Source organism: Lepisosteus oculatus, chromosome 4 (assembly GCF_040954835.1).
Source record: "Lepisosteus oculatus isolate fLepOcu1 chromosome 4, fLepOcu1.hap2, whole genome shotgun sequence".
In the NCBI taxonomy this organism is placed as follows: Eukaryota; Metazoa; Chordata; class Actinopteri; order Semionotiformes; family Lepisosteidae; genus Lepisosteus; species Lepisosteus oculatus.
The window spans coordinates 24,157,536-24,179,779 of record NC_090699.1 but is presented as its reverse complement, the minus strand read 5'-3'; the positions used below and the strand labels follow the sequence as shown (position 1 = coordinate 24,179,779).

Below are 22,244 nucleotides of genomic sequence, written 5' to 3'. Positions count from 1 at the left end.
GCTATTCCACATTCACTCGTTCTTAAAGGTAAATACTGAGGCAAAGGAGGAGTACTTCACTTGGGCCAGATAATTATCGGGTAATTTGGAAAAAATATAGAAAAGTTAAAAACACATGGTTTAAATAAAACAAAATATGATTAGTTTTCAACATAAGGATAAAATATTAAATATTAATATTTTTTAGATTGTGACATGAACCAAAAGATGTGTAGCACTACATTTAAGACCCAAATAGAAAGGTATTTGTCATACAAAGTGTTGTGGGGTGGTTGATAAAGCTTTTATCCTTCAAGAATCGTAATCTGTCTTTATATCAATTAAGCTGTTAGAAACCAAATGAGTTGGATGGGCAGAAGAAGGTAAGAAGGTTGTTTGTCACCCTTCTTACTCTTGCGTTCTTATTGCATTTGTGCTTTTGATTTCATTGCTTAGGAACATTTTTTTCTAATAGTTAAAAGACACTCAACCCTGAAGATTCAGTTACCTACTTCCAAAAACAAAATAGACACCTGTGCAATGTTCAAACTCTTAGCTGTAGGGCACATTCACTAGTATCTAAATGCAAAAGGGTTTGAAGATACTGTAAGTGTAGTAGACCACCTAACCTTTAATGGCATGTTCATCAGTCCTGCTTAATCCTCAAATGTGTAGATATGGTCAATAGGTATTTCATTTGCTGCTAGAAAGAGAGTTTCTTTTTCATTTTGCCTCAGAACATCAGCAGAGATCCCTACTGCCCTTACAGAAACATGCTCAGACAAAGCGGCTCCTGAAAATGGTTCTGCTACATTTTCAAGCATAACCGAGAGTGGTGTTGATTGCTTTTGTACTCACTTGTGGAATCCTGGAGCAGGTTGGTGAGCCTTTATTGTGTTAATTCAGGGTCATTCAGAAAGGGAATCTGGTAGCAGGTGCTACTTTGTTTGTGTACCCTTCGTTTCTGTGTCCTTGGTGTGCCACTATATGGTAGACCTTCAGGAATATCCTAATGAGCTATTGGCAATAGACCCAAGACCAGCATTACTGAGGAGGAAGAATCAAAGGAATATCTGGCTTGGTAAGTGTACTGGCAATTAGTTTCAGAGGGGGTAACATGCAGTGCAGCAATCTGTTATGGTGACAACGTGTCGGCAGCTGCATCATAACACAAACTTTTTTCCTCCACTTTCATTATATCCTCCTGTGAGATTATTTATTTTATGAAGTCATCTTTTGGGATTCTAGATGTAGCATCCCCAATTTGTGATAAACCAGATATACATTCTGTTTAATGAAAAACTGAAATAATTCACACAGTTTTTCCCCTGTACAATATGCATGCTTAACCATTTTTATCTGATGCTTTGTCCTTGCCTGATTATAGAGGAGATTTCTGCAGCATTTCTTTTCTGTTGCCTTTTGGCGTTTTTAAACAAAAGAGCAAATGCTTTCATAGATGGGATATAAGCAAAATGCAGTACCCACCAGAATCAGTATAAATTATCTGAGAAGCAATAAGGCCCACAAGCAATGAAACATGATGAGGAGCATACATTTACATTCAGATGAAAACACCTAAAGAAAAAAATGCTGTCGTTTATTAATGCGCAACCTATTTTAAGCAGGAGTCCTTGAATCACTTTCAGTCTATATGTGCCATCGTGCATTTGGCAGAGAGTAATTTCTCCTTTTAGGGATATTAATATGCTGGCTAACTTAAAATAATACTGGTGCAAGTTTTTAGGCACTAGGTCCTGTGCTCATTTAAGGCTTGGTGAAGAGACTTTCATAGATTGTATTAGGGATGTTGCTTTGTCTGGGTTTATGTACCTCTGTAAAAGCTGGCTGGGTGATTAATTTTAAGTTTGAAATTTTAGCTCTTTTTAATTGTAAAAAACACACAGACATAATTTCCTTACTTTGGAACTGGAAAGTGTAAACTGCCACCTCAGCTTGCTGTTCCCTCCTGGAGATCACATACCGTAGGCCAATAAACCTGTTGTTATATCACAAAAATAACCCTTCTGATGAAATGTTTGGGAAATTTCATCTCAGATGAATAGATTTTATTGATTGATCTGTATGAATCCTTCAATTATTCTTACTTTATTTGGCAGATGTTTTTATCAAAGTGATTTTTATGGAGATTTCCTGTCTGGGTTGTCAGAGTTGCAGTTCATTACATTCATCTCTTATAGTCGTAATGCACTGTAATTCTTTATACAGATGAGTGGCTTACGTCTCCTTCCACTTCTCCAGGCATGCTGGGAATTGCTGATAGCAAACTACATTGATAGGTTCAATCTCAAGCTGTAGTCGATTATTTGTGTCTTCACTAATACTAAAACCAAGAGGCATCTCCAAATGGCAATTGAAATAGTGTGATAAAGAGTTTTCTATGGAAATTAGTTTTCTATGAAGAGAATGGTTGTTCTAAATAACAATGTACAGTATGATAATGATTTGCATCTTTAATAACACACAGTACTAATGTCTAATGTACTTGTAATCCTATTAACATGAGTCTCCATATTGAAATAATTCGTAAGATGTTTAGTGAGGAATATGAATTTGCTCTTAGCCTAGGCACGTATTGAGCTCTAACTGCAGTATTATACCAATTTTTTTTTTGTTCAATTTAAAAAACAGCAAAGAGACAATGGAATTGTATTCATTGTAATAAATATAATAATTGATCAGTAGTGAATGTTCTAATCAGGAAAGTAGAAGAAAATAGAAACATTTTTACATTTTCAAATTGCATTGTTTTTGCAGCCATTTGTTAGTTCGAAACATGTTTTGAAAATTTGAATTGTATTGTGCAACATTTGGAATTTACCACAAACTATTTTTTAACAAAATCAGTTGGAAATTTCAGAAGTAGATGGCAGTCAAGAGGTCATATTAATTTACTCAGGAATATCTGTCATGCAATTTGTGATCAACAAATTCTGGAAATGTAATTTTTTTCTTTTTCTTCCAAAATCCTTATATAAATACAGTTTAAACAATATCAATGAACTTTTCCTGATCTTAGTACTTTATGGGTAGTCTTTGAACAATATCAAGGAAAGAGACATCTCACTATTCAGGGTATGACTGAGGAGTGTAGGTAGTGAATCTTTCATTTTCTCATGCAGATTGAACCCAACATCTGCCGCTTAAAGACATTTGTAATAGCTTTTTAAAACACAAAAGAAGACTATACATTTTTCAGTTATCATCTAATAAGATAGAGTAGCCCTCTAGAATTAGATACAGTAACCTTCAAGGACCTCAATTTCAGTCTTTCTCCTTTCTTCCCTTACTTTCTAACATTGTTAACCCTAAGTGTTAGTAGGGTGTTGCCTGGCCCAAAACTGCTTCAGAAATTATTTTTCTTTTAAGTGTGCTGGTGCATTTAAGATACAAAATTTAATGCATTTTCTCTTTATTGAAATCTAATTCATGTGACACACTCTAGAGAAAGTCACCGAAACACTAAAAGACACTGAAATATTTCCTGGGAAAACAGTAGAATATGAAACACTCTCCTGAACAATAATCAGCAGCAATTGTTCCTTTATGATTGCTTTACATGTCAAAGCCTCAGAGTTTACATGGCTATCATTTTACTTTTATATTGCTATGAAAGCTGTGATTCAGGAAACATTTTAAATTTGTCTTTAGATCTATTATATTGTTTTAGTAACTTAAAACAGCTACAAAGCATGCTGTTCTGTGAATTGTATTCAGAATTGCAACCAAAAACAATCAGAGAAAAGCAACGTAGAAGTTCTCTCCAGAGAATTATAACTATAATGACCAAAACACTTCTGTGATTGTGGGGCATCATTTAGGGACAAATAAGGTACAAGTGAATGAGCTTCAGTCACCTGACTAGCAAAGTGCATTTCTCCAGAAGTAAATAAAAGTAACGACTTGTGCAGAGTGTTGTGCTTCTAAACTGCTATTTACCACTTGTTCTTTCTCTTTGCTCTGCTGCAGCTCACCAGTGAACAGATAATTAGACTAACAGAAGAGCTTGTTTTGTATGGCTGCCTGAGCTGAGTGGAGCAGAATAAAGCAAGCTGCCCTCTTTTTTCATTCTCAGGGTTGTGTTCCAATATTAAGGTAGAACCATTGCCAGAGATACGGGACCATCTGGGATTCCAGGTTACAGGTGTCTTCATACAGTAGCTACATATCAAATGCAAGAGACTTTCTCCACAGCCATAAGCCAAAAATGTTGCCTCTAATTCTGAACAAAAAACTATTTTCCAGTTTTGTTATTTTGATTAAATCTAATTCACTTTGAAAGCTATGAGTCTTAGAGCTTCCAACAATCAATGCAAGTCAATAGCATTAAACACATTTTGAAGGTGAGCACAATCCACTCACTGTCTGTGTCGGTAGAGCATAAGCAATATACATCTATCATTCAGCTTATTTGCAATGTTAGGCTCCTTTTCCGCCAAAATAGCACTTTGAGGATTTTGATTAATTTCCTCTCTTTAAGCTAAACCTACATTCATTTGCTTTCAAAGCATGTTGTTGTGGAACACCTTTTACAACTGAAACTTGCTGTATGATGGAGAGAAGTTAAATGAAATGATCCTAATTTCTCATTTCTGTTAGTACATAGAGGGCATTTAAATTATACAGATGGATTGTCTGAAATTGTAGATGTAAGAAAACAAAAACGATAACCTTGTTCAATGAAAGCCTGCAGCATTTTAATACTGTCACTAGAGGGAGTGTGTAGCTCACTGGAATGCCAACTATAACCTATTTGAACCATTTTAAGTCATTAATATGCATCAGGTTGTTAACGGAGTCAATATAATTCATTGGAGAAACTAAAAAATGAATTCCTTGACTTTCTAAATTTTGGCTAGAATAATTCTAGCAAAATACAGATGGAGGTGAACTATCTATTTCGGGTCTAGACCTCTGTACCCTTCAAGTCAGTGAAACACACTAAATATTTGTTGATAATCTCTGCTGTATGTTTTATTACAGACCACTAAAGCTGGGAAATCAGTGGGCTTTACAAAGTTTATCTTTGTGTTTTGCAGACATTTTTTAGCTGTTGCATATAGTATCAGGAGAAAGAATGAATTTTCCCAGTCAGGACACAGGATGAAGAAAGATAAGACAGAGCACAAGCAGTGCTAAACAGCAGTGATTTAATTTAGAATTTTTAAAGGAGTACAATACATCTCCTGTCTGCAGAATAAATAAAAGTTTAAAAACTCAGTTCTCTTGGTTTTATACTGTATTATAAATTGTGCTTATGAAATTGATAACTGGATTGTATTTCAGTATTGTCTTTCAGGGATTTTAAACATACTGTATAAAGACAGAAGAATACATTTTGTGCAATTATTTAAATATTATTTGGTGGTAACATCAGGAATTTTAATTCCAAGAGAAGTCAGTTTCCTCCAAAATATATCTTACTTTAGAATGAAACCAAGGAATTCTATTTATTTAGTACACTGAGACAACAGGGGGCTTAATGTATTATTTAGTAATATGAAAATGTTTACTACTCCTTGTAGTGCATATACTGAGGGCAAAGTGGTGCAGGCAAGCATGCAGTAGTTTTCAAGAATACTGAGACTCATTTTCCGTGATGCACAGAGGAACCTTTAATTAGTCCTGCATTCAGGTTTTGTTTTAGGGGATAACTATTACTGTGTGGGGAGAATTGGAGTGGCTGTTTCTTGGGTCCCTGGATGTATTCTAAGACACAACCTTAGTGCACAGATATAAAGAGACCTCAAACAGTTCTCTCCCTCCTATCATCTGCATTATCAAATGATTGCCATTTAAAATTACACTGCTGTCACGGTTTGGTAATAATCGTTTAAAGATATACTGTAAATACATGAATTACTGAGCTAAGTTGTAAGAGTTGGCTAATGTGAGGAGAATGGTAGATTTTCACCAGATCCATAGTATCAAATTATAATTAGATGTATTTCTTTCTCTCCAAGTCTGTCTGCAATCTTGCCTGCGGTGGAGAATTAACTACACCCAGGAGGCTCTATCTGCATTCTGTGCTGCAGTGGATCTCTACCTCAGCAGACGTTACTGGGCCTCAAAATTGGTAAGACAGAAATTTTCTGCAATGGTTTCTGGACTTTCTTTGCATTGAGACACAGGCATCTGGCAGAAAACAAATTCCTGTCCCTTGCATGCATCCTTTAGGTTTATGATAATAAATGGTTCAGTGGGCACTAGGTGGAAGGGCATTAGTTTCCCAAATCCACATCTGTGCCACATTTTTCAGGTTGGCTTAGGCTGTCAGTGTCTGTCAATGGTTACATTTAATGCAATTAAAAGTTACTGTGCTAGTCTCTCTCTCAGTGCGAAGCATTAACAGTATTTGTCTGCTTGAGGTGTGGTACTCAGGTGGCAATGGAAAAAAAAAGTTTGGCCTTATGAATTTTGTATTTATTTTTTTATATCACTTTTATTCTGCTTCTCTTTAGTTTTCATTATTGTGTAATACTTGTCCAGTTTTTAGAATAATAGCTCGAATTTAAAGTGTTTTGATAGCTAATATGCAATATAACTGAGAAATGATTAAAAATGCATAAATGTGCATTTTATTTGGTCATGGTTAATGACTGGAAAGCCATCCATCTAATTTCTCTTCATAATTAGGACATTGGCTGAATAAATAATGAAGTCTTTTCTCTCTTTTTTTAATTGACTTCCTAACAAGGAACTATTCCGAGTCACTAAATATCGCGCTGCAGCTCTTTACATATCAGTTTATCTTCCTGTCTTTTAAAAGTAATTACCCATCTTGGGAAGTTAATTAATTTTGTTATTGTGAACATAATTAAGAAGAGAATGATTGGGTTTGCATTTTTCCAGAAAACACATAGGTGATTTTTAATAAAAAACACAACAGTCTGCTGTATGGTTTTAAAGGAAAACTTTTACTTTAAGTTTAATTGCTTTTATCGACAAAGATCAGTAACCTCTCTCTGTATGCATGTATCCTATGACTCATCAGTAAAGATATGCTCTCATTCATCCATGTAATCCTTTTGCATCAAAGTCAGAAAAGCCGCATTAAACCCAAGTGTGAATAATGCTTACTGTGCATGCCAGAAAGGATGAGCACCTGACAAACGAAGGATGATTCCAGGAAAATGAGGGACGTTGGACTTGAACAGGGGAAGGCAATTTTCAGGGTATTACCTTGGATAGGTATTTTTCCGTAATATTTTTGCAAGGCTCATTGACATTTAATCTCAAAGCCTTTTTCTTAGTAAACAGATCCAGTGTATTTTTTCTGCTCCGTACTAAAAGCGAGATCCATCCGAAAAGGATAATATAGATATACATTATCAGCCTGATAAAGTAGACTTTTGAAAACCAGAACTTTTGAACAGGAAGCTGTTACTGTTGCCTGCTGGGGCCTCCCACCTCTTCAGAAAAAGCACATTGCTGTAGTATAAGATAGATAAGATCACTATTAGCCATATACAATTTCTTGGATGAGGAATTTCTTTTCGCATACCCAAACTTGTTCTCCATGAGACACACAGACAGGGAGAGAAGCTTGGGGTCAGAGCGCAGGGTCCACCATTTATACGGCGCCCCTGGAGCAGTTGGGGTTAAGGGCCTTGCTCAGGAGCCCAGAAGAGGAGGATTCCTCTGCCGGCTGCGGGATACGAATCAGCAACCTTCTAGGCACAAGTGTAGATCAGTATAGACCGGTGGGTGAGTGCTGGAAATACTGTAGGTGTGTAATATGAGAATAAGAGACACAAATTTCTTGTGACTTACTCATTGTTCAGTTCAAAGAGAATTGTAATATTGAAATGTATTTTCTGAAATATAATTTCGGTATACTCTTTAAAGGGATTATACAAACATTCTTCTATGCTGCAGTTTTGATCCCTTCTGTTTCACCCTCACAGTGACCTGCATGTACAGGTATTTATATCAACTGCCCTTCAAACTGCCCTTCAAAATTACAAAACATTGGAAAAAGGTTAAACCATATAGGGATTTGATGAGGAATGAAAGATGTTTAATTTTATATTGGTAGGTTCATATGATACATTAATAACCTACTAAAGGGATGACCATGTTCAGTCTTGGGATTTGGTATCTTTCTTTTGTTTGGAAGTGAAAGATGCTATATATACAAGAAAAAGGAGTTTCTTCCTTAACATGTTTATTGTCAATGTCTTTATACACAGACACCTATGCCTGGAGTTCACCTGTTTATGAAAAGCTTGCTCCTGGGCTTCAGAGCTGGTATTGTTGTATTTCTTTATATCTTGGGTTAGAGAGGAGTCATATTGTGCTGATATTCATGGTGAGAACAGAAGACTGGCTATGAACAAAAGGAGGCCATTCAGTCTGTTTGGTAGTTAGTAGCTCATTGATCCAAAGTTCTCATTTAGCTGTGCCTCCTGCTCTCAGTCTTAAATGCACCAGTTTCCGCTTGTCCTCAGGTTGGTGTTTCACTATTGAGTCTGTAGAAAATAATAATAATTGCTTACACTTATATAGCACTTTTCTGAACACTCTACTCAAAGCTCTTTACAGGTAATGGGGTCTCCCCTCCACCACCACCAATGTGCAGCATCCACCTGGATGATGCGACGGCAGCCAAAGTGCGCCAGATCGCTCACCACACATCAGCTATCAGTGGGGAGGAGAGCAGAGTAATGAAGCCAATTCATAGATGGGGATTATTAGGAGGCCATGATTGGTAAGGGCCAATGGGAAATTTGTCCAGGACACCGGGGTTACACCCCTACTCTTTTCGAGAAACGCCCTGGGATTTTTAATGACACCAGAGAGTCAGGACCTCGGTTTTACGTCTCATCCGAAGGACAGTGCCTGTTTACAGTATAGCGTCCCTGTCAAAAGTAAGTCATACAAAAGCCTACAGTGAAGATAAATAGAGCTGTATGTTTTGCACCACTGTGAAGAATATCTTAACAATATCAAACATCTCCAGTCTGTACTGGAGATTCCTTGCCTTAGCCTCCAAGCTGTCAGTTAAATGGTTAGGTGTGTTAGGCATCTGCTAAAGAAGTTTTTTCCCCCTAGGAAGTTTGTAGACACTGTGTTTATATATATGCTTAAGGTATGTGTTTCTTTCTGGCAGTATGCATCTCTTTAACAGCCTCCATCTTAAACCTTGTTTTTCTATACTCTTTCTTTCCATTTTGAAGTGCTGAAATTTCCACTTTAGTGTGGAGGTCCTGAAACGTATGACCCTAGTAGACAGATGTACAGCAGCAGATGGGCACTTTTTCATTTTTGCAGAGAGCATTATTTGGATTAACTGAGAAAACTCATACAAGCCTCTCATACAGTACATTTAATGGATTGTGTTGTCAGACCTAGTAAGCACTTTCTATTTAGTTTGACTGGGGCAATGGCAATTATTTGTTATATAATTCAAAACAGTATGTCTAAACCAGAACTCAATGTGAAGTAATTTCTTTATTCCCATGTGTCCATTATGTGAGACATTTATCATGTATAGTATTAATTATATAACAGTTGCCTAAATAAATCTAGCTATTAAAATAATTATTTTTTCCTCTTTTCCTAAAGTAGCTGTTTCTTAGAAAATATGCCACTTACTCAACAGTATTTTATAGGTTTTGATATATGACATTACATACGTCAAGTTATTGCTCTTAATGTAGCCTAGATTCGCTATTATTTAAGTGATGGCAAAGTTTGGTTGGTGTTTTCTCATTCTTTTAAGGAATGAATTATGCATTTGAATGAATGTTGACATGTAGCCTAAGGAGCCTATGGAAGGTCACAAACAGAAAAATTATCCTAAATGTGAAAGATGGAAATAAGACATTATTTAAGATACTATTGTAAATATTAAAGCTGCTTTCCTTTTGTATAAATGTTTCACTAAATCAATACGTATTCATCAAGTTCTCCCAGCCCTTAAATTATAATTTAACATCAGAAAGAAAAAACAGCCATTCATCAACCAAAGAAACAGCAATTAATCTTTGATTCAACAGTAGAAAAGCCATATTTCATTTTCATTTCAGGCAATTAAATGTACCTTTTGCTTCTTCCCAGAATCAAATGTGCTGCATCACCACAGCAGCTTAATTGGAACTTCATCTCTTATATCCTTTCTCTCTAAAGTTAGTACAAAAATAATCTTATTTCAGCATTTGACTATCAGTACAAAATTAATTTAGACTGAATACCCCAAAAACAAAAACACACAAACTAAACAGAGGGATAGTCTTTTGGTGGTTAATTTAGTTTTTCACACAGAAGCTATATCAGTTAAGACTCTGACTACATCAGAAGCACTGTTATCATCATGTTCTCTTGAAACACATTTTACAAACCAAAAATGAAGATCTGGAAAACGTTAAAAAAAATCTTTTTACCTCAGTAATTCACAATGAAGATACTGTAGTACTTTTACCAGAGAGGAATTTGTCTTATTCTAGTTTCTCTTACCTCTGTTTTATATTTGTAATTTTATGTGAATGAGATCACTTGAATTTGCTGGAGATTGTGAATTTCTTTCCATTGCAATACCACTAAACATTTACTTCTGCTAAAAGTCAAATATGTCTGCCTGTTAATTCTCATTTCTAATTTTAAATCACAGCATGTGCAGGGTATAATTTTAGTTGAATGCAATATGTTAATATTGGCAAATACAATATGTGAAGAGGTTGTCAGAGATACACAACTACTCTGTAAACTGCACGCTTTTCTGTACTATGTACATTGCACGTATGTGTTTAAAATGCCCAATTAATAATTTAAACATATTAAAGTGTTACAAAAATCACTTTGATTAATTAAATCATAGCTTTAAAGTACTCCAACACAGGGTGAGATAAAGGTCTTGTATGTTGTAATTACTAGTAAGAAATGATGTTTTAACAGGGAATATACCATACTTCTCTAATTTTTGCTTGGGATCTGAAACATACATGTATTTGTTTGGACACAGACACATACAAATGGAAGTATCCTTACATGTGTTAATTAGTATATGCTGGAAATATGCACATTACTGTTAAGGTTTTTTGTACTGACTTATTTTAAGTATGAAAATCATCATTTCAGATGCTCCTAGAAAGTCACCTGAACACAAACTAGTCCTAGTCGAATGTAAATGAGAACAGCTGTCATTTCTACCGGTTTGTATATGCAAGGGGGGATTAGCAGTCAGATGTGAACTGTTTGATGTTTTTGCATAATCTTTTTTCACAAAAGTAGCATTTTTTACCAGCAATTTCTCACCTTTGTTCCACCAGCTCCCGATATTTGTTTTTTTCAATGACATGAATCAATTAATCATGTTTTCTTTCTCATCAAATCACCAGAAAAACAGTCACAGGTTTTTCTCGCTTGTCATGCAGTCAGGTTTAACACTTTTTTCCTGCCCAATGCTGGAAAGAGCAGGGGAATTCTGATCAAAACCACTTTTCAGACTTTCAACAGGCAAGAGCTCTTTCGGGGGAAATATTTCTATCATCAAGACATTTTCCAACAGAGAAGAAACACTCATTTCAATAGGATCCTTTCACACATAATGAACATGAACCTGACTGTTGTGAAAAGCTATAGTAAGGCAAGCACAGGGCTATCCACATTAAAGGCTGTTTGAAGTTTTCTTAGAAAACCTTTAAAAAAGCGTTACAGGTGTTATGTACAATAAATCCTTTACTACTGAAATATAAATGGTTTTCCATAGTGACTGTTATTCTGCATGCAGACTTTATTTTTTAACCCATTATTATTCACCAGCTTACAGATATAAAATCTGTAGTATCCCCAGACAGCCCTTTAGTAGTATTTACAGTGTCACAGTCACTAACACTCATTAAATGCCATTACATTATTTATTCACACACTCACACCCAGGGCCAATATTCCCAGAGGTCATTAAACTTGCCAGTATGTCTTTCGCCTGTGGGAGGAAACCAGAGGACCCAGAGGAAACCAACACAAAAACAGGGAGAACATACAAACTCCAAGTAGCATTAATTGATTATGAGATTTGAAATCAATGCAATATGCCTGGTAATTTAAGGTTATATTGTGCTGTGTGGATCAAAGATAAAACGTTAGGCTCATTACTTTTCTAACAGCTATGAAACATTGCGTAGAATTAATGAGTGCTGCTACACTTCTCTAAAGTCACCTTCTATTGTTTATGCTCTTTCTGAAAATTTTATGTGACTAAGAAGTATACACCCATGTTTCTGTGGAATTTGTTTCTTTTGCCTACCTACTATAAGTTGAGTTTGGATGAGTCTCCTGAGACTGATTCTTGGCCTGATCGCCCCTCTCTTTTCTCCTTTCCAAAATCTGCCTTTGGCTCCTTTCCCATTCTTCTCATTAGGTATACTGGCATCACGCTCTTCTGCTTCAGCATCTTTAATACCCCTTTTCCCTTCCAGCTTAGGCCCATGTTATAATACCTCTGAGAGCTTACATTTCCATTCCATGTACACCTGCGTCTGTCACAGTGCAGTGATTAGAGAATTTGAAGAAATCTCAAAAGGAAGCTTGCATACATACGCTAAAATTCTTCACACAGCTTCTTGTGCTTTTCTCTGGTCTGTCCGTTTGAATGTACAGTGCCATCTTACTTTCTTGACATACTTTTGAATTACTCAGATTGTAGTTAATATTTAAATCATCATGCATTTAGATATGTGGTGAGCTTATTTATTTTATTGATGATCTATATTTAACAGTTGGCTAAAAAAAAACCTCTTAATTATGGATTTATTCTAAGTAAAATTCTTCATTGTGTAATGTTCAGTGCTAAACATCCATAATCAGTCTGTGTGTACTTATTGGAATTCTAAATTCAGCTTTGATTTAAATCAAACAAATAATTAACCTCTGTGTTAGGTTTTTAAATCTAGGGTTAACTTGCTTCCGGTTTAGCTAAAAAAGGAGGTTGCAAAGAAAGATATGATGCTTAAACTCAAGCATAAAAAAATACCAAAACTCTTTTTTTGTTTTGTAATTTTTGATAATTTAACATTAAGTTTATTGACATTTATAAAAACATATTAGTATTTATCAGGGTTAAAATAATAAGACATAAGAAAATTGCCCCCTTGTGGTCAGTTTAAGATTTGTATCTTTTATTGTCAAAGATCCCTACTAAAATTCTGTGGACTGCTACAGCATACTATGTCTTGTAAAGCTATTGATCATACACTAAAAATTGTGTAAGTCATTTACCGCAATGACCCAAATGGTTAATACTGTTGGAAATTAATGAAAATTAAATATCTGAAATACTATAAAAAAGAAAGGACTGTCAAAGCTGAAGTGTCATTCTCATCTACGTAAAGAGCTGTGAGTCAGGGTTATTACATGCTGATAACTCTGAAGGCCGCTGTAAAAGAAACATGCTGTATCAACGGTGGGAGGACTCTGTTCCCAGCAATGAAAGATACAGTAACTTTCTCTGCTGTGTAAAATAAAAACAACACACAACCAGACAAAACTGAGACCTTGAAGCTACTGGCATGAACTGTTGGAGTACTAGTGCATGCCATAAAATGAGTGTTTTTTGCTTCTCAATCGCAATACTTGCATAAATCCTTCCTGGCTTAAAAAGCAAGTTCAGCATTACACTGGCAAACCAATTTACAGTTGTAGAAAACGAGACACAGTATAGATGTAATTTCCTTACTCAACAGTAGTTACTTAATTGATTGCTATATGCACAGTTCTGAATATCCAACACTGTTTTTTTTTTCCCCACTATGGTACTCAACTGCATTTGAAACCAAAAGTTTATCTGCATCTCATATTTAATGTAGTTCACATCCTTCTCAATATGCATCTCTTACCTGTCTTGTTAGGAGTGATTACAAGCTGGAAAGAGACATTAAATCTTAGTTCATTCCATTTAAACCAATACCATTTATTAAAGAACAGGATAAACAGACAAAAATGTTTAAGAGTTTCACAAAATTGTAATTGCAATTATCTGCATTTTCACAAACAGAACACTGCATTAATATTCAGGTTTTTTCTCCCATCTGTTCAAAAATGTTCTAAAGATACAGGAGCTGTGTAAAGGCATCTTTGAAAAGCATCAGAAGTGGTCAAATCCTTCAGTAACATGGATTGTAAAGTGCTTTCACTTTTTAGCATTATTAAATAACCTTTTTGCATTAGAGTGCAATACACAGTTGTGCTCGCAAAGTAAAAGTAAAAAGGACAGAGCTACTGCCTCTTAATGCCAGTTGAAGGAACGGTTGACCATTCTGTAAAAGTTGTTGTTGTGTTCTCTGAAGTAAGCACGCAGCTGCTCCAGCACAGTATTGTTGACAACTGGATGGGGCCTGCCCTTTGATTCATGAAGGCATCTTTCCCTTCCATCACTGCGAATGCAATAGAACCCCTTGGTCTGATTAAAATAGAAGTTAGAGGGCATTATTCTGGGAGGAAGACTGAGGAACTTCTCCACTTTTTGCAGTTCTGGCAAGGGGTCTTTTATCAGGGTATCTCCATCAACAATGTGAATTTGGTCCAGAGAGAAATATTTGAGCCAGTTTTCCATGTGGAGATCATAGAGACTCCTTTGAATAGCTTTGTATTTTGTGTTCAAAGCCCCATTTCTAATGACAATGTCCTCAATCACCTGTACTGGCTTGCGGTTTTCCAGTCTATTGTAGTAGACCTGCGTGTAGTCAGATATCACCCTTTCAGTGGGGTCCCTCAGAATCAAAAGCAATTTGATAGAACTGTTCATCTCATGGATTCTTTCTGCTGCAAGCGGAGAGGTGAAATAACCAGGCGTTTTCTCCACAGTAATTTGGTGTTCATATGAGAAAGGCATCAAGTTCTTGTACCAGTCAAATCCTTTCACGTAGTTTTCATCCCAGTCAAAGAAATGAACCTCTGTGGCAGCCACTACAATATTGGGGTGAATATCCAGCATTTCCAGTAAAGCTCTGGTTCCTCCTTTGCGCACTCCAATGATAATGCTTTGAGGGATTCGTCTGTTTGTCCCTGGAGGTTTCACCTGTGGAGGGTAGTTTTCCGTCTCATTAGCTAGTAATCCCACTTGCAGCTTCAGTGAATCCAGTACTTCTCCTTCTGTCTGCTGAAAATACTCTTTCGGAACGGCATGCGTCTGAGCCGCCAGGAAGAAAGCTGAAAATAGTAGATGGGCCATGAGGAAAAACCTAGGAAAAATGATGGAGGGGTTTAAAGAAATGGTGTTTCTGCAGCAACTCCAGTTGAACCCCTGTAATCAAACCATCTGAGCAGGAAGTCTTCAGCTAGCATCTGGTGGAACGTTTGGGGATGTTGAACAGGGGAAGCAACTCTGATGCACATCTGTGAGAAACAAAGAGGGGGAAATGAATTAAACACACTTACTTAATTGCATGAGGCTGTTGCTTCGTATACAATAATTGCAGTGCTTAACTTCAGCTAGAAAATTGGCACAAGCAAGCCAAAATCATGGCTCGTTTCAATTTCGACATCTTGAAAAATATCACAGCAGGTTATTATATTTTTCAGTGCACTTTACATCCAAGAGCACTCCAGGCTGTGTTTGAGGGCAGAAATACACACTGAACAAGCATGGCAGAAGGAAGAGAAGATCATCAAGAAAACAAAACACTGAAGAAACGTCAGCTCACCAGAGAGCTGTAACTAACACTCAGAAGCGATAGCTGTACAACATGACCATTCTCTGTAATACAACTCATTACTTTGTCATACGAGTAGAATCTTAACATTCATACTGTTCTGCTACTGTAAATACCTTACACACTGCTGCATTTCTTTATAGCATTACTATTTTCACCTTTACAGAATACTAATAGGGCTGACAAGAATCAAAGCATACCAGCAGAGTCCTGTCAAATGCCCTTATGTAGGTGCCTCCAAGTATAAAGTATTTTGGAAAATTAACAGCAAGACTATATGGCTGCACAACACTTTCACTGCCCCAAATATCTGTATTAAAATATCTGTAAAAAAATACCAAAAAACAAATTTTAAATACTTGTAAATATAAAAATAGCATTCAGGGAGCAAATGATGCAATAATATAGGAAGCACATTTTGGATCATTAAAAAATGCCTATCAATCACAGAATGCAAGAGTGAGAATATCTGCTTTGTCCCTGAAGGAAATCACATGCCAAGAATGATGGAGCAACAAAGAAATTTGCTCGAAGGTCATACTTATTCCAGCATTTCCGTAGCAAGGGGCGGCCGACTGATAGATTTATATGGACCAGCTCATAAACCATCCGAGTAAGAATCTTAAGATAACAAATCTTGACACTGTGAAATTATGTTATTTCATCCTAATAGTTATGTATGAAGATTTCTGATTAAGTTATAGTATTTGCAACCAATTTCTCAAAGAAGGTTTTGAATAAATTCAGAAGATAATGGCCCCTGAATTTTCCAATCTAGTCATTATTTCTAACAGGATTTAAGAAGAACTTAACAGGATTTTTTTTAAAAGGAAAGAAAACTCTCTCTATATAAATCATAAAACATGGAACAGGCATGTAAGGCACTAAGCTTTTTACACAGCACAGGAACACCATCAGGTCATCCTATCTCTCCTCAAGGCGGGGTTCATTAGAATCCTAGCAGCAGAAAGAGAAGAGATTTGTGCCTCCTTGAAAACCCAATCTGTGGAGTTCTTGGCACGCTGCTGTAGATCACAACTCCAGAGAAACACCGCTCAGAGAACGTCAGCTCAAAACCCTCGTGTCTGTTCTTTTTGGGAAGGTTATATTTTCAATTTCGAAGGGTCGCGATGTGGCTCCAGCTCTGCTGACGCTGTGCTCGTTCTGACAAGCAGCTGTGGCAGACCAACTCGCAGGCTAAACAAGGTCTTATCTGAGTGGGTATGGAAGAGCTGTAAAACAGTACTCCAGAGCAAAGGTTTTTTAATGCAGTTTAATTTTTAGAGTACCTTCTCTGTAGGAAGAAATTACAGCCTTTGCCGCATTTTAGATCAGCACCAGGAATTCGTCTTTTGTTATGTTTTCAATGGCCTCAAAATGCACTGAATGGGACAAATGGCCTCCTTCCATTTGTAATGTGTCCAGTGTTTGTTCATATTGCTTTTAGAGCGACAGAAGTGTTAGAAGAACACTGTATGAGTAGTACAAATAATAAGAAATCGCTAGGCAGTTGATGTCTCTTCCAAGCCATGACAAATCGCAAACAGACAAGTATCAGCTACTAGTAGTAGAAATAATAGATGTATTGATCTTATAATAATAGTAGAAATTGTTTTTACTTTGTCCAGACTCATTCCAGTTCTGATAGTTTTGTTCTTTGCCTCCCTTCACATGATTAAATATACCATTAAGCATGCTGGTGAAAACAGACTAATTTAGCCTATTTTTTTTGTCTCTTATTTGACTTACAGATGAGTTAAGAGATTTTCTCCAGATTGGTCTCCACACTAACATTCTGCAGAACTGAGACTTACTGTATGAAATGATTTGTTAATGCATTACGCACTGCAAACAGTTAATGGCTGATAATATGCTGGCAGCTCTGCTTCATTGATTATGTGAGGTTAGAAGAACTAAGTGAATTGTTCATACTTGATTGTTTTCTGATTGTTTCTATTTAATTCCTCTCACATTACAGTACAGATAAATTCTTAGGCAGTCAGCCATTAAAGTTTGTACATACAAGGGGAGGACATTTAATGAAAAAATACTTATATTTTGAAGTAATTAAATCACAACTAAAATGGATTCTACACAGGTATTTCATACTAATTTCAATACTTGTTACCAATATGTTTCTCCTTAAAAAATATTCACTTTAACACTTTGTTTGAATTCTTCAATGTGTTAAGGGGAAGAGTCTTGAAAATCATAGCAGCATACTCCAAACATCTATCAGGATAGTTGCTGAAAAACACGAAACAACAACCTAAACAATTACCACAGAACTGAAATCTCTGTAACCCAGTCTCAGCAAAAAAGCTGATATTTATGGTAGAGCCTGCTAGTAACCAAGGCCAATGCACAGAAATGCATAACCTGGTATGATGAGCATAAACACTAGAGAAGAATGTAATATGGTCTGATGAGTTGTCTACATCTGGACAAGTTTATGTTTGGAGAAAGAAAAGGAAGCCTTCAGCTCACAGGTTTCCGATTGTCAAACAGGGTGATGTATCCATTTTGGTATGGGCAGCCATCTCGTTGGAGTCACTGAGTCAGATTATTTCTCTGCAAGGTAGAATTAGGCCAATGAATAAGAAGCCTTTTAAGGTGCCCAGGTGTACTCTATGGAGCAAATATTGTTTCCTCAAAATGTTCCCCTATTCCAAGATGACAACACCCTAGTACACCCTGATAAATTGATTCAAGAGTGGCTTCCTGAACATTGGGATGAAGTCAAACACCTGTCAGTGGCCTTCCCACAAACCAGATCTAAACATCATTGAACCTTTATGTGATGTTCTGGGATTTCGAGTGTGGAGTAGATTTCCACCTCTTTTCAAAGAGCTTTCCCTCTTGAAGAATGACATGAAGAAACAGTTCAAATCTTATATAAAGGAAAAGGGGGGACCCAGATTCTTATTAGTTAATAAATATTCATATATTGCTTTGAGTTCCCATTATTTTGTCTAGCCCCTGTAGAAGGTTATGTGACCAAAATAAAGTTCAATGAGTCTTCCACTGGATATTTTGTATATGGTTCAGACCAGATTTTTCTGGTCACCAAGCTGAAAAACTAGAGAGAGAATTGTGGAGGTTTATTTTAGACATTATATGCAATGGAGCCTTGATAAAAAATAAAGGCAATTTATACGAAAAACTCTAAACAATTTATTCCAATCAGTTCCTTCGCTCTGGTACTGTGTCTAACGTGCACAGTAATCTATTGACTGACTTTAAGCTTTAGGTTTTTAATAAGGAAATAGAAAGCATTTATAAACATTTTCTTATGGAATGGATATCATTATCTTTTTAATTCATGTGCAGACTGCATTTTCCATATTCTTCCCCAGAGCTGTGTGGTTTGGCTTTCTGATGAGGTCTATATCTACAAACACATATGCCATTGCTCCTCTTGAAACAAAATGTTAGGTTCCGTACTACCATGAAGACAAAAACAGCTTAAAATAAACTAAAGATACTAGTGTAAAATGAATAATGTTCACCCCCAATTAATAACAATACCTGGGTGTGGCATGCATCATTGAGTCTTTTAATCAGCTTTATCTTCAGAAATGCAATAGATACAGACTCACTGATTCAGAGCTCAGTTGGAAAGCACATTAAACTAATTTCTCAGCTGGACTGATTATTTTTGAAATTCTAAAAAACCCATTAATGAAGAGACTGGATTTTCATTAATTAATTTTTTGTGTGCAAGGCAGTGGGTAACAGAATTGTGTTTTGCTCATGGGACTTAATTAGAAACGTATTAATATAAAATAATTATCAAATCAGTGGAGCTCTTAATTATTTTTCTACTGCTTCCACAATGACTAAACAAAGCTAAGGATTATCTGCTTTAATAGTTTATTTTAATATCTGTGAATTTGTTGGGCATGTGTACATCCACACATATACAAATATTTAGGCTTTAGAGATAATATAAGTGAGAAAAAATAATACTCCCCCCACACTGTCTCTTTTGGCAACACAGTATCAGAATCAGAGTTTAATAAGGCTGAGGTACATGGTTTTACATTCACAAATTAAAGCGGTATTTTCAGAGGGAAAAGCAATGTATTACAATACCCCAAGGCAAAGCTCTAGAGTCTTGTTACCAACACAAAGAATGGCTGCCTGAAATATGGAACAAATACTGTGGTTTGAAGTGATAGATTATATGGACATTGTAAACCAGGATCTCAGTAATACACTCCACTGCCGATTTGAGGGCTAAAAATAATGATGCAAAACAACAGCAAAATACCAGGTTCCAGAGACATCTTGTCTTTAGGCAGATAGCCAATAATTGTGTTGGCTGCACATCTGTGATCACTTTATCTGTAAGATTCAACTGTATTTCTTATGTCTCACTGCATAATTCAATAGTTCGTTGCTTAATTATCCCCTGAGCTTTTTATAGCTCTTGCAACCCTTTCGTCAAAGAAAAAAAAAACACTCCACTTTTTGTCACACAATATAACAGGTTTCAGCTGAGCTTTGAAGTTCACAGCAGATGTAAAATGCATTACGGGTCATTTGGTGCATGAATGCATTATCTGCTTTTAGCACTTACTAAACATTTAATGGTGTATTCTTGTCCAGTGTTGGAGCTTTTGAAATAATGCAAAAGGACTGCATGTATAGAACCATGTATATTGCAATGTTTCATTTTTCTTCACAGAAAAGCACAGGTGAGGAAGTGAGTTCAAAAGCATCGTCCTTGCAATCCTAGGTGAGCTACTGTATAAATAATAACTAATGAACAGCATGCCATTGACTACATGATGTGCTTTAATTACAGCATAATTATAATTTTATGCATTACATGTGCAAGGATTTTCAGAATGGCTTGTGTGTTTAATTTCTTTAATCCAAGTGTTCCACATTTTTACATTGAAGACCACTGACTGCAGGTTTTTTAGAATAAAAAAAAACACATTTCCAGATCTTTGTTTTTTATTGTCTATAATAGGAAACTGAATCTTAACATCATATACTGAACCAGGAGCTGTTAAAGTTTAGATGCTCAAAGTACATTCTTAATTATGCCAGATAAAAATACTGTAAATAAATTAAGAGCTGAAATGAAAGTGGTGGTGACAAGTCTTTGAGAACTGGGAGATGGTTAAGGCTCGATGGATGAAATTTGATGGCAGTTCACTGCAAGAGGTTTGTGACAAAGTGTCAAAATGTCAGCATCACTGTGGTAGGTAACAGAAATGCTATTATGAGAAAAGTTCACAACACCAAAACTTGATATCTGTTGGATTTTCTTTAGATAAAGAGTTAATGGTAAATCCTTCTTTCTTATATCTGTTTAAATAAAATTATCCAGGTGACACCATAACTGTGAGCAGTTGATCTAATGAAACACATTTTGCCTTTAAGCAAAACGTTCTGTAGCTTAGATAAATAATTCACACTTGCAATTTCTCTACAAATTTAAGTGCAGGAATATCACTTTTTCCCCAGTGTTGCTGGAAGAAATAAGAGTAGAACATTTATCACTTTACAAGGGAACTCTAACACAAAAATTACAAGCCTCATAAGTTTTAAAAAAATGCTTTCAAAGGTTTTACCTAAATAGTACCAAATTTCCTTTGGGAGGCATGCACTTTAAAAAGCTTTCAAGACAATAAGTCTTGATTTATAGAGGGACACTACAGAGTGCCTTTTCTGTTCTTTAAGTAGATATTGCAGCTAGACAGTTTAAACAATACAGTAAGTGAAGCAGCAAGGTAATGACTACTTTATCCAAAAGCAGCATGCTACATTCCTAACATTTTTTTGCACATACGGTGCAAACAACAGTTCTGTTTTAAATCCATGATCACTTTATTAATCAAAATATTGTTTCCTCAAGTAATAGGTGTCAAATGTGAATTCTACAAACACAAAATAATGTGGATCTTAATAGGTTTAAAATGAAGGATCATTACAAAGTATTGCGCCATAGGAAAAAAAAAGGTAAAATAAAAGAGTGGATTTTCAACAATATTGTCGGTATACAAGGCTGTACAATTTATCTGGCTAGGTATATGTAATTCATTAACCACGAGTAGTTAATGTATTGTTTTCGTTATGGTGACCTCTCTTTTAAGGTGTTATGTTGTTTGCCATAGTATTTAAATTTAACCTAAGTGTTTGTTGCCCTCTGGGGAGGAAAAGATGAATTGCATAGAAATCACAAGACTCATCAGGTCATGACTGAAAAGTACTAAGATGAGAACAAGACAAATATTTTATATACATGCTCTCACATAAGGCTAAAACTTTAATTATAAAATGTAATAATTCTTGCTTTGGAAAATAAAGGTTACACTTTATTTGAATGCCCAACATAAAGGCTAACTAAAGTGTTAGAATATTTATAATAATTTACAACAATTGCTCAAAGAAATAATAGGTCCAGTAATATCCATAACATTGTATAAGATTTGTAAGTGCTGGTCATAGAAAGTGCTTGGGCCATGATTATGGTTATGGGCAGAGACTGAGCTGCAGTTATAGTTCTTATTTGGGTTAGAGTTAGGATTGGGGCTTAGGATGGTTTAGGGTCATCACAAAGACTTCTACAGCTGTAAC

At 35.9% G+C, this 22,244-nt stretch overlaps 1 protein-coding gene and 1 long non-coding RNA gene across 2 annotated transcripts in view; one reads left to right on the top strand and one right to left on the bottom strand.

Moving 5' to 3' along the window:
- The first annotated feature begins 852 nt into the window (after window positions 1-852).
- Window positions 853-22,244, top strand: part of LOC107077337 (uncharacterized) — a 24,921-nt gene continuing 3,529 nt past the window's right edge. Inside the window, exons 1-3 of the long non-coding RNA XR_011189425.1 lie at window positions 853-1,060; window positions 5,964-6,076; window positions 20,341-20,391. This is a non-coding gene — a long non-coding RNA (uncharacterized lncRNA). The remainder of the gene's footprint in view (window positions 1,061-5,963; window positions 6,077-20,340; window positions 20,392-22,244) is intronic.
- hs3st1l1 (heparan sulfate (glucosamine) 3-O-sulfotransferase 1-like1) overlaps window positions 13,066-22,244 on the bottom strand; it is a 26,787-nt gene continuing 17,608 nt past the window's right edge. The window contains exon 2 of the mRNA XM_015346710.2: window positions 13,066-15,333. Coding sequence (XP_015202196.1) covers window positions 14,225-15,169 — 945 coding nt within the window. The 5' untranslated portion in view covers window positions 15,170-15,333 and the 3' untranslated portion in view covers window positions 13,066-14,224. The remainder of the gene's footprint in view (window positions 15,334-22,244) is intronic.